This window comes from Rana temporaria, chromosome 3, assembly GCF_905171775.1.
Source record: "Rana temporaria chromosome 3, aRanTem1.1, whole genome shotgun sequence".
Taxonomy (NCBI): domain Eukaryota; kingdom Metazoa; phylum Chordata; class Amphibia; order Anura; family Ranidae; genus Rana; species Rana temporaria.
In genome coordinates this window covers 26,116,261-26,128,889 of record NC_053491.1, presented here as the reverse complement: position 1 = coordinate 26,128,889, position 12,629 = coordinate 26,116,261, and the positions used below count along the sequence as shown (strand labels likewise).

General features: G+C 45.3%; 1 protein-coding gene across 2 annotated transcripts in view; it reads left to right on the top strand.

Annotated features, from left to right (window-relative positions):
- Window positions 1-12,629, top strand: part of MCTP2 (multiple C2 and transmembrane domain containing 2) — a 329,446-nt gene that overhangs the window by 250,185 nt on the left and 66,632 nt on the right. For both annotated transcript variants that reach the window (XM_040342357.1, XM_040342356.1), the window contains exon 17: window positions 1,496-1,615. In XM_040342357.1, coding sequence (XP_040198291.1) covers window positions 1,496-1,615 — 120 coding nt within the window. The remainder of the gene's footprint in view (window positions 1-1,495; window positions 1,616-12,629) is intronic.

Genomic DNA, 12,629 nt, shown 5'->3' with positions numbered 1-12,629 from the left:
GGGACGAGTGGCAGTGCTGGCGGGGAGTTGGGGTTAAGGGCAATGTTGGGGGGGAAGTCCTGATCAGCCAACTTAGGTGCTCTTGATCAAGGTCACCTGCTGATCTGAGAACTGTAGTGGGGACTTTTAATGGCAACTATAATCACAGGTAGTATTACTCACTGTGTCTCCGACTTTGTGGTGTTTCGTAGCAGTGACACCAGGGGTCAAGTCCTGGGGAAAAAAGTGTGGGAACTCCCACCCAAGATCCACTGCTCCACCAAAAAAAATAAAAAATTATACGCTCATATGCATAATTACTAAACCGCATGTTTTTTTTTTTTTTTTTCGATCCACTCTATCGAAAAAAAGCAAGTTCTTTCTAAATCCTGCGATAACTTGCGGCAGACCTCCGCAATGTCTCCTGGGAACAATGACAAAAGCTCCCGGGAGACATTGCGGCATCGAGGAAGTGACGGAATACCTGCACACTACCCGATGAATCCATATACAGGAAGCGGCCAGTAACATAAAGGATTACTAAGGTTTGCCTGACCCTGACAGTGACTCGAGCTGGGCATCGCCGCTTAGTGAAGGATTGGCTCGGCTGCTCTCGGCTGCTCTAGTCCTGCAAAGGGAACGGAGTTCTTGCTGTGAAAAAAGTGCAGGGACTCCGTTCCCACGCGTTCCCGCAGGACTTGAGCCCTGAGTGACACCTATGCCGAAATCAAGAGATAGGGTCTCCTCCAGCACCTCCCACTTCACATTCCTCACCAGTCAGCTGACCTAGTCTAGTCTCTGCCGCCATGCCGTGAACTGAATGGGCGACTGCAAAGAGGCTGAGTGGGTGGCTGTGGGCTCCAGGAACGGCCCATCTGGGTGGCCACAGGCTCCAGGGATAACCCTTTTGGGTGGCTGCAAAAAGGCTGAGAGAGCAGGGTGGGCTTCAGAAACAGTCCAGGATATGGTGACTCCTGACAAATCATCATTCGACCCCCAAGGGGGTCCCGACCCCCAGGTAGAGACCAACTGCCCTAGGGTGATCATCACAGTAACCAGCAAAAAAAAAAAAGAGTTGGTGACACTGAACTACTCCAATGATTGTATGTAAAAAAATAAATAAATGTAGAATTAAAAAAAATTAAATAAATTAAGTTTTTTACAAAGGGGAACATTTACCTGCCCTTATAATATGAATGCTGTTTACGTCATTAAAGTACACTGGATGTCTTATTTTCTGCTGGTTATACCGTGTTCACCACCGACCTCCATTCCACACTTGTATAGTATTATCAGAACAGCACGGCATCTGAACTCTGCAATTGCTACTTTTGCTGAATTACCAACACTTACTTCCTCTCTGACCTTATTGTTATATTTAGACCTTTTTTAGATATGTAGTCCATAAACCTTGAGAGAATGTAAGTTATTGAAGGAAAGGGATCCTTGGGGTGAAATTGGTTCCTTGTAATAGACTTCTATTTCCCAAATATTCATCCGTTTTCCTTTCTGTTAGATCTTATCGAGGAATGTTTACCGTGTCAAAAAGATCACGCTGGCGGTCTGGAACACAATGCGTTTCGTAAAGAGCTGTTTTCAGTGGGAGTCGACGAAAAGGAGCCTGATGGCTTTCTTGGTGAGTTCCATGTTTTTACCTGGCAATTGTACGTTTTTATTGGATGTCCTAGTCGGCTTTTTCTTCTTTGTAAGGGTTTTCAATATTAGTGAGAACTTCAAACTGTGGGAGCAAATGCTTTAACCCTTTCGCATCCAGAGCCGTTGTTGCATTTTTCTTGCACAAAAATGAAAAATTTATTTTAGGCCTGAAGATTACCAGCGAACAGAGTAGGAGATAATCGGACAGATTGGGGTAGGGAGTTCCATAGGATGGGAGAGGCTCGGGAAAAGTCCTAAACACAAGAGTGGGAGGAGGTGACGAGGTAGCTAGAGAGCAAGGAGGTCTTGGAAGGAACAAAGAGAACAATTTGGTTGGTATTTTGAGATTAGGTTAGTGATGTAGCTGGGGGCCAGGTTGTGGATGGCTTTATAAGGACCGTATTTTCCGGCGTATAAGACGACTTTCTAACCCCTTAAAATCTTCTTAAAAGTCGGGGGTCGTCTTATACGCTGGTAACCTAACATCTCCCTTACCTTATCCTAAGACATGCAGAATCGCGGCCGTGCGGTTTTTCAAAAGCCGCGCCTCCTATGTCTTCTTTTTTTTTTTTTAAAGTGTATTTTGTGCGTGTACTCGAGAGAGGAGCCAGACTGCTGGAGTTAGGAGTAGGCAGGCCTCCCCCAGAGGCAATCTGCCACCTTTCTCCATGCCCCGGGTGGCAATGGTGGGTGTGTGAGGGGGTCCTCCCACACAGCCCACCCTACCTGCTCCGCTTTGAAGCCCAACGGGGCAGAGGGACTCCCTATAAGGGAGTGAGAGGATCTAGCCCGCTCAACCAGCCCCGTTAGTCCTTTGCCTCTCTTTTTTAGAGACCGCGTGGTCAAAGTGCGTGCATGTTAACCCAATTTCGAGTGCGTGTAAGTGTGGTGGTTTTTGTGGGAGGGGGGTGGGCGTACTAAGCACAGGCTTACCTCGCATAGCCTCCTACGTCTTCTGTTCCGTGATAGCCGGAACACTCAGCTTCCCAGGAGGCACTGTGTTCAGTGTTCGCCTATCACGGAGGCCCTCTCGTCCTGTGTTTAGTGTCCGCCTATCACTGAGGCCCTCTCGTCCTCAGACGTGAGGGCCTCCGTGATAGGCGAACACTGAACACAGTGCCTCCTGGGAAGCTGAGTGTTCCGCCTATCACGGAACAGAAGACGTACTGTAGGAGGAGCGGCTTTTGAAAAAACGTACGGCCGCGATTCTGCATGTCTTAGGATAAGGTAAGGGCACAGCGAGTCTGGCATGTAATGGGGCACAGTCTGGCATGTAATGGGGCACAGTCTGGCATGTAATGGTGGCACCGTGAGGCGAGGCATGACTAGTAGGAAGGGGGTCGTCTTATACGGTGAGTATATCCCAAAACCAACATTTTGGCTGGAAAATTAGGGGGTCGTATTACTCACTGTGCCATACCTCACTGTGCCCATTGCAGTCTCACTGTGCCATACCTCACTGTGCCCATTGAAACCTCACTGTGCCATACCTCACTGTGCCCATTGCAGTCTCACTGTGCCATACCTTACTGTGCCCATTGCAGTCTCACTGTGCCATACCTTACTGTGCCCATTGCAGTCTCACTGTGCCATACCTCACTGTGCCCATTGCAGTCTCACTGTGCCCATTGCAGTCTCACTGTGCCATACGGTACTTACTGTGCCCATTGCAGTCTCACTGTGCCATACGGTACTCACTGTGCCCATTGCAGTCTCACTGTGCCCGAGTACCTGAATTCTTGACAGACTTCCATTTTCTTTAAAAGTCGCGGTTTCCTCTTGTCGTTCCGTTCCATGATAGGCATTTGACACTGTATTGCGCCTATCACGGAGGTCCTCTCATCCCGGACTCAGTTTCCCAGCAGACACTGTGTTCAGTGTTCCACCAATCACGGACATTCTTTCATCCTCGGACAAGAGGACGTCCGTGATTGGCGGAACACTGAACACAGTGTCTGCTGGGAAACTGAGTCCGAGGATGAGAGGACCTCCGTGATAGGCGGAACACATTGTCAAATGCCTATCATGGAACGGAACGCCATGCGGGAAGACACGACTTTTAAAAAAATGGACGTCTGTCAAGAATGCAGGTACTGACTCGAGTATAAGCCGAGGGGGTTATTTTCAGACCTAAAAAAGGGCTGAAAATCTTGGCTTATACTCGAGTATATACAGTAAATAAATAATATGCCCTTTTTTTAAATATACAAATGTAAATTGTCATCTAAAAGAACTTGGGCCAGATTCACAGAGACTTACAACGGCGTATCTCCAGCCGTCGTAAGTCCGATTGGGCGCCGTCGTATCTATGTGACTGATTCATAGAATCAGTTACGCATAGATTTCCCTAAGATCCGACCGGCGTAAGTCTCTTACACCGTCGTACCTTAGGCTGCATATTTACGCTGGCCGCTAGGTGGCGCTTCCGTCGATTTCAGCGTAAAATATGCAAATTAGGTAGATACGCCGATTCACAAACGTACGTCCGCCCGGCGCATTTTTTTTACGTCGTTTACGTTAGGCTTTTTCCGGCGTAAAGTTACCCCTGGGTCTATGAGGCGCAGCCAATGTTAAGTATGGCCGTCGTTCCCGCGACGAAATTTGAATTTTTTACGTCGTTTGCGTAAGTCGTTCGCGAATAGGGCTGGACGTAATTTACGTTAACGTCGAAAGCATGACGATTTGCCGACGTCATTTGGAGCATGCGCACTGGGATATGTCCACGGACGGCGCGTGCCGTCACTACTATTTTACATAGTACACGCCCCCAGCCAGCCTATTTTGAATTAGGCGGGCTTACGCCGGCCCAGTTACACTGCGCCGTCGTAAGTTTAAGCGCAAGTACTATGTGAATACACAACTTGCTGCTCAAACTTACGGCGGCGTAGTGTATCTGGGATACGCTACGCCCGCCTAAAGATAGGCGATTCTACCTGAATCTGGCCCCTTGTATATTGGGTGTTGTGCTCTGTAGATGAAGATCCTCTATCGTCTGGTCGGCGAGGTTGTAGGACAGAAGACCTGGACCGAGTACTTGGATTTGTAGCTAATCGAATGCGCCCGTCGTCTTTGCCGTCCTCGGCTTTATTGTCATTTGTTTCCGCGTTGTCATTTTTATTATTCTCTCCGGCTGATCCTCGCCGTGCTCTCTCCTCGGGTGCATTCTACACCGTCGGCCTAAACTTGGCAGACCGCGGGTCCTTTTTATTGCCGTTTTTGATGTGGGTGTTTTCTGAGCAGAAGCCTGTAATTATACCCACCACAGGTGACGGCTACAAGTGGCGCTCGGTAATAATTTTAGCCGGCTGATCTGATCTGTTCGTGAAATGAAACCCTTGTTGCGGTCTGGGAAGGGCTCCTGCAGCTTTGTCTGTCTTATTGTCAAACCTTCGCCTTCCTTTTTTTCATTACACAAGGTGAGTGTAGATTCCTCCGCGTCTTCGCTTGTTTTGACAGTGCGGTTTTTAGCCGGCAAAGATGGTAATCGTCTGCACTGAACGCCAATAATTCACTCCATGGGAAGGCAGAGCAACTCCATCTATTCATAGTTGTAGGTTTTATTTTTATTTTTGTACTTATTTATTACAGGCACTTGTATAGCACTATCAATTTTATTCTATATTATCAAAAGTATTGGGACGCCTGCCTCGGGTTGCTGTCAGGACCATTGAAATAATTTTATTATATACACTGTGGGCCAGATTCCGAAAGAATGGCTTAAGTTTAGGCAGGCGTAACGCATCTCATATACGCTACGCCGCCGTAACTTAGAGAGGCGAGTACCGTATTCACAAAGAACCTGCGCCCTAAGTTACGGCGGCATAACGTAAATTGGCCAGCGTAAGCCCGCGTAATTCAAAGTAGGCTGGTAGGGGGCGTGTTGTATGGAAATGAATCGTGACCCCACGTAAATGACGCACCTAACCAACGGCGCATGCGAGCGCATGCTCAGTATCACGTCTAATTTTCTCCCTAAGTTACGCCGGCTCAATGCTTAGTCGACGTGAACGTAACCTACGCCCATCCACGTGCGACTTACGCAAACAACGTAAAATACGTTGCTGTTCTGACGTTGCCGACGTCCATACCTTAACATGACTTACCCCTGCTTTATGAGGGGTAAAGTTACGCCGGACCGACGCCTTACGTAAACGGCGTAGCTAAATTCGACGGGCGCAAGTACGTTTCTGAATCGGCGTATCTAGTTCATTTGCATATTCGACGCGGAAATATACGAAAGCGCCCCTAGCGGCCAGCGTAAATATGCACCCAAGATACGACGGCGTAGGAGACTTACGTCAGTCGTATCTTGGCCGAATTCAAGTGCAACTGATTCTAAGAATCAGTCGCATAGAAACGATGGCGCACATTCGGACATACGACGGCGTATCTGGAGATACGCCGTCGTATGTCCTTTCTGAATCCAGGCCTATATTATCAAAAGTATTGGGACACCTGCCTTTAGACGCACATGAACTTTAATGGCATCCCAGTCTTAGTCCGTAGGGTTCAATATTGCGTTGGCCCACCCCTTGCAGCTATAACAGCTTCAACTCTTCTGGGAAGGCTGTCCACAAGGTTTAGGAGTGTGTCTATGGGAATGTTTGACCATTCTTCCAGAAGCACATTTGTGAGGTCAGGGACTGATGTTGGACGAGAAGACCTGGCTCACAGTCTCAGCTCTAATTAATCCCAAAGGTGTTCTATCGGGTTGAGGTCAGGACTCTGTACAGGCCAGTCGCGTTCATCCACCCCAAACTCGCTCATCCATGTATTTTTGGACCTTGCTTTGTGCACGGGTGTACAGTCATGTTGGAACAGAAAGATGCCATCCCCAAACTGTTCCCACAAAGTTGGGACCATGAAATTGTCCAAAATGACTTTGTATGCTGATGCCTTAAGAGTTCCCTTCACTGGAACTAAGGGGCCAAGTCCAACCCCTGAAAAACGACCCCCACACCATAATCCCCTCCACCAAATGATTTGGAGGGGTGGCCCAATACTTTTTGCAATATAGTGTGGATGAGTGAGTTTGGGGTGGAGGAACTTGACTGGCCTGCACAGAGTCTTGACCTCAACCCGATAGAACACCTTTGGGAGCGGAGACTGTGAGCCAGGCCTTCCCGTCCTACATCAGTGCCTGACCTTTCATATTATATTCCTTGTATTAGGAATAAAAGTGATACAATTGTTTTTTTAATTTTTTTAACCACTTAACATCCGCCCGCCGTCAAATGACGGCGGGCGGAATGCTCTATTGTTCCGACAGGACGTCGCGTCACTGGGAACACAGTGCGCGTGCCCGGCGGCCGTGATGGCCGCCGGGCACCCGTGATTGCCCAGTAACTGAGCAGGGACATGGATTTCTGTGTGTAAACACAGAGCTCCACGTCCTGTCAGGGAGAGGAGACCGATCTGTGTCCCTTGTACATAGGGACACAGATCAGTCACCTCCCCCAGTCACCCCCCTCCCCCCACAGTTAGAACACACCCAGGATACACATTTAACCCCTTCCCCGCCACCTAGTGGTCACCCCTTCCTTGCCAGTCACATTTATACAGTAATCAATGCATATTTATAGCACTGTTCACTGTATAAATGTGAATGGTCCCAAAAATGTGTCAAAAGTGTCCGATGTGTCCGCTATAATGTCGCAGTCCCGAAAAAAACGCAGATCGCCGCCATTCCTAGTAAAAAAAAAAAAAAAATCATTATGTCCCCTATTTTGTAGGCAATATAACTTTTGCGCCAACCAGGTTATTGCGATTTTTTTTTTTTTACCAAAAATATGTCGAAGAATACGTATCGGCCTAAACTGAGAAAAAAAAATATATTTTTATTTATTATAGCAAAAAGTAAAAAATAGTGTTTTTTTTCAAAATGTACGCTCTTTTTTTTGTTTATAGCCCAAAAAATAAAAACCGCACAGGCGATCAAATACCACCAAAAGAAAGCTCTATTTGTGGGAAAAAAAGGACGCCAATTTTGTTTGGGAGCCACGTTGCATGACCGCGCAATTGTCAGTTAAAGCGACACAGTGCCGGAAGCTAAAATCTCGTCTGGGCAGGAAGGGAGTGTAAAAAGAAAAAGTAAAATAAACAAGTAAAAATATTTAAAGCGCTGCGTCCCACCGAGCTCAAGTGCAGAAGCGAAGGCATACATAAGTTGCGCCCACATATGAAAACGGTGGTGAAACATGTGAGGTATGGAAAATAACTATACTGGAAGTATAGATAAACACCGCGCTACTATAGAAAACGTATAAAATGCAGCCAACACCACGGAATAGATCAATTCCGAAAAACAAACAAAATAAAACATAAAGTGTAGCGCTAATTATAAGTGGGAAGAAGGATTGGGTATATTAATAATTAGCCAATCATTGAAAAGTGTCTGTATGAAACACATTAAAGTAGTCCATAAATAAAAACTGTGAAAAAATTATTAATAATAGATGAATCCTCAAAATTCAGTTCACAGTGGATAAATGTGCAAAAAAAGTTCAATAAAGAAATGATAATAAATCTTCATAGGTAAGAAAGATGTATAAATCCAGCACCGAAATGAATGGAGGCTTACCAGAAGCTGTGGACCCAGAATAGGCATATACCTAGTGGGTCATTTACGCTTTAAAGTTGATGATACCAGCGAGGAGGTGAAGTCCAACACAGGATCAGGTGAAAGTCGGTTCAGAAACACCTTATATTAGGTTGTAGACTTGGGTCCATATGGAGGTTCAGACACTCAATACAACGGAAGTTAGAAAAAAGAAGGCAAAAATGCACATAGTGTAAATCCGTTTAAAAGTTTACTTGATAGCAAAATAAAAAAAATGGGTTACACTCACATTTTCAGCATTGGTAATAGGCATGTAACAAAGAGCAGTATTGTCAGCAAATTCCCGACATGTTTCAATCTAAACGATCATCATCTGGGGTGTGAGGTATCGCCACGATCGTTGGAGCGAGAGCAATAATTCTAGCCCAAGACCTCTTCTGTAACTCAACCTGAAGAAATTTTTAAACATCGCCTATGGAGATTTAAGGGTCAAAGTTTGTCGCCATTCCACTAGCGGGTGCAATTTTAAAGCGTGACAGGGAAGGACGTTTACTTTTCCTCTTTAACCACTTGCCAACCGGCCTTCGTCATTATACTGCGGCAGGTTGGCACGGCTGCGCGAATCGCCGTAGGTATACATCGGCTGCTTTAAGAGCGATAGGGGGCGCGCCCGTGGCGTGAGGCCAGAGCCGATGTGCGTGGTCAGAGGCCGCGATGTCCACCAGTGACCCGCGATCTCTCTGCAGAGAGCCAAGATGGGGATCCGTCAATGTAAACAGACAGATCCCTGTTCAGACAGGGGAGTAGAAAGAGATCTGCTGTTCCTAGTGATCAGGAACAGTGATCTGTCATCTCCTCCAGTACAATCACCCCACAGTTAGAAACACCGCCCTAGGGAACACATTTAACCCCTTGATCGCCCCCTAGTGTTAACCCCTTCCCTGCCAGTGGCATACAGTAATCAGTGGTTATTTTTAGCTCTGATCATTGTATAAATATCAATGGTCCCAAAAAAGTGTCAAAAGTGTCCATTCTGTCCACTGCCATGTCGCAGTCCTGCTAAAAATCGCAGATCGCCGCCATTACTAGTAAAATAAAATAAAAATGCCATAACTCTACCCCTTATTTTGTAGACGCTATTACTTTTGTGCAAACCAATCAATATTCACTTATTGCGATTTATTTTTAATTTATTTTTTGCCAAAAATATGTAGAAGAATACATATTGACCTAAACTGATGCAGATTTTTTTTTATGATTATTATTATTTTTTTGGGATATTATAGCAAAAAGTAAAATATGTATATATATATTTTTTTCAAAATTATCTCGCTTTTTTTGTTTAAAGCGCAAAAAGTAAAAAACGCAGAGGTGATCAAATACCACCAAAAAGAAAGCTCTATTTGTGGGGAAAAAAGGATGCCAATTTTGTTTGGGTACAATGTCGCCCCCTCCAATTGTCAGTTAAAGCAACGCAGTGCCGTATCACAAGAAATGGCCCGGTCATTAAGGGGGCAAATCCTTCCAGCCCTTAAGGTGTTAAGTTGACAAAATCTACTTGTGTTGATTGTTTTTTTAAAACCATAGGGCCAGATTCAAAAACGAGATACGACGGCGTATCTACTGATACGCCGTCGTATCTCTGTTTCTAACTATGCGGCTGATTCATAGAATCAGTTACGCATAGCTAGCCCTAAGATCCGACAGGTGCAATTGTTTTACACTGTCGGATCTTAAGGATGCAATTCTAGGCCGGCCGCTAGGTGGCGAGGCCATTGAGGCCGGCGTAGAATATGCAAATGAATACTTATGGCGATCCCCGAACGTCCCGTCGATCTAACTCTACGTCGTTTCCGTCGAGTTACGCCGCGTAAAACTAGGGCTGAGCCCTAGTTGTCTTAAGCCATGTTAAGTATGGCCGTCGTTCCCGCGTCGAAATTTAAACATCAACGTCGTTTGCGTAAGACGTCCGTGAATGGCGCTGGACGCCATTTACATTAACGTCTAAGCAAATGACGTCGGTGCGACGTCAGTTAGCGTAATTTACCCGACGGAGCATGCGCAGTACGTCCGGCGCGGGAGCGCGCCTAATTTAAATGGGACTCGCCCCATTCGATTGGGCCCGCTTTGCGCTGGACGGATTTAGGATACACCGCCGCAAATTTCCAGGTAAGTGCTTTGTGGATCGGGCACTAACTTGGGAAATTTGCGGCGGTGTAACTTAAATAGTTTAAGTTACGTTGCGCCCGGGCTACGTGAATCTGGCCCATAGTTTTTAGTGTCATTTTATACTTCCTAAATGTTATACTTAATTCTTCCAGCAGGTGGTGCCAAAACACCACAAATGATTCTCTTGCACTTAAAGGTTTCTTAATTTTTTTTTTTTTTTTTTTTTTTTAAGCTTCATGAGTTTTTAGCCGGTTTTACAATCTTAAAAAGCACTTCAGGTAGTGTGCGATATTTTTTTTACAGTATTTCAGCCCTAAAAGGTGCTGCTGTCCTGATGCGATGATGCCTTTTATTGGCGCCGTCTGGGCACAAGGATGATATTATTCTTTCTAAAGCAATATGTTCCAGAGCTGTGCTACCTGTTCAGGTGTTCTCATATCAGGGAAGAGATTTATGAAGTAGAATTCTACAGAAAGGCCAGGCTTGATGTTGTGTTTAGTCGCACACTCTTGTTACTGTGCTTGATTTACGTTAAAATTTTGATTAAAGAATATCTAGACCCTAAAACTGTAATATATTGCAGCCTATTAGTTCTTGGTGGCTGCAGGATTTTTTTTTTTTTTTTTTTTTTTTCAGATCATTTTTCCCTTTTTCAGCTGGTGATCCTGCAAATAACAATCATTCTGTCCTTGGATGGCTACGCTCACTCACTACAGTGTATCCAAGGAGGGGGCCATAGTTGTTACGCAGGCTGGACCTCAAACATGTCTGCATTTTTTTTAAACTCAGTTACATGGTGGCCGGTGGAATTAGTAGTTTAACCACTTCAGCACCGGGCCTATTCTGGCACTTCTCTCCTTCATGTAAAAATCATAATTTTTTTTGCTAAAAAAATTTGTCAGAACCCCCAAACATTATATATATATATATTTTAGCAGACACCCTAGGGAATAAAATTGTGCTCATTGTAACTTTTTATCTCGCACGGTATTTGCGCAAGAAATTTTCATGAATTAAAAATAACAAAACAGTAAAGTTAGCCCATTTTTTTTGTATAAAGTGAAAGATGATGTTACGCCGAGTAAATAGATACCTAACATGTCACGCTTTAAAATTGCGCACACTCATGGAATGGTGCCAAACTTCGGTACTTAATCTTCATAAGCGCCGCTTTAATTTTTTTTACAGGTTACTACTTTCGAGTTACAGAGAAGGGGTCTAGTGCTAGAATTGTTGCACACGCTCTAATGCACGCGGCGATACCTCACATTTGGAATATATTGTGACAGGTCCTCTTTATGGAGAGAGGCGGGATCAATAAGACCCCACATCTCTCCTCTAGGCTGAAAAGCATGAGATTGGGGAAAAAAAAAATCACCGATCTCATGCCAACAGCCACGATTGCGGCTTTGTTTACTTCCGGGTACCCGAGTCTGACGGCGCGCCCGGGCCTCTGACGGTCATAGAGATAACTGGTGACCATCTGGTCACCGGAACTCTCGATCGCCGGGGGCCGGCTGATTCGTTGTCCGGGCCCCCGATGGCACGGGAGAGCCCGGAGAAGCACTGGGAAGGGGAGACGTCCCTTCCCGCCACCTGGAATTCAAACTTAGGGGACCCCAAGGACCCAAAAGACCAAAAGAGAGGGGGGGCAAGAGGACTATATCGGTACTGTATAGAAAGGTAAACTCAAAGAGTAATAGGAGTTAAAAGATATACATCAATTTATTAACATGTTATCAAAAAGACAAAACATAGTCATAAAAAACATCAAAACAATAATACAGAACAATGAACATATTGCGGGACCAACCAGACCAGTCACCGGGCTAAAGTAGTCCCCAAAGGGAAAGTCACGGTGAAAGAGGAGGTCGCGCAAGACGGGATCTCGAGGTGACTCTCCCTTTGGGGACTATTTTAGCCCGGTGACTGGTCTGGTTGGTCCCGCAATATGTTCATTGTCCTGTATTATTGTTTTGATGTTTTTTATGACTATGTTTTGTCTTTTTGATAACATGTTAATAAATTGATGTATATCTTTTAACTCCTATTACTCTTTGAGTTTACCTTTCTATACAGTACCGATATAGTCCTCTTGCCCCCCCTCTCTTTTGGTCTTTTGGGTCCTTGGGGTCCCCTAAGTCCGAATTCTATTCTAACTTCCATTAGACCAAGCGGGCCAGATTCACAGAAGAAATACGCCAGAGTATCTACTGATACTCCGGCGTATTTTCAAATTTGCCCCGTCGTATCTTAATTTGTGATT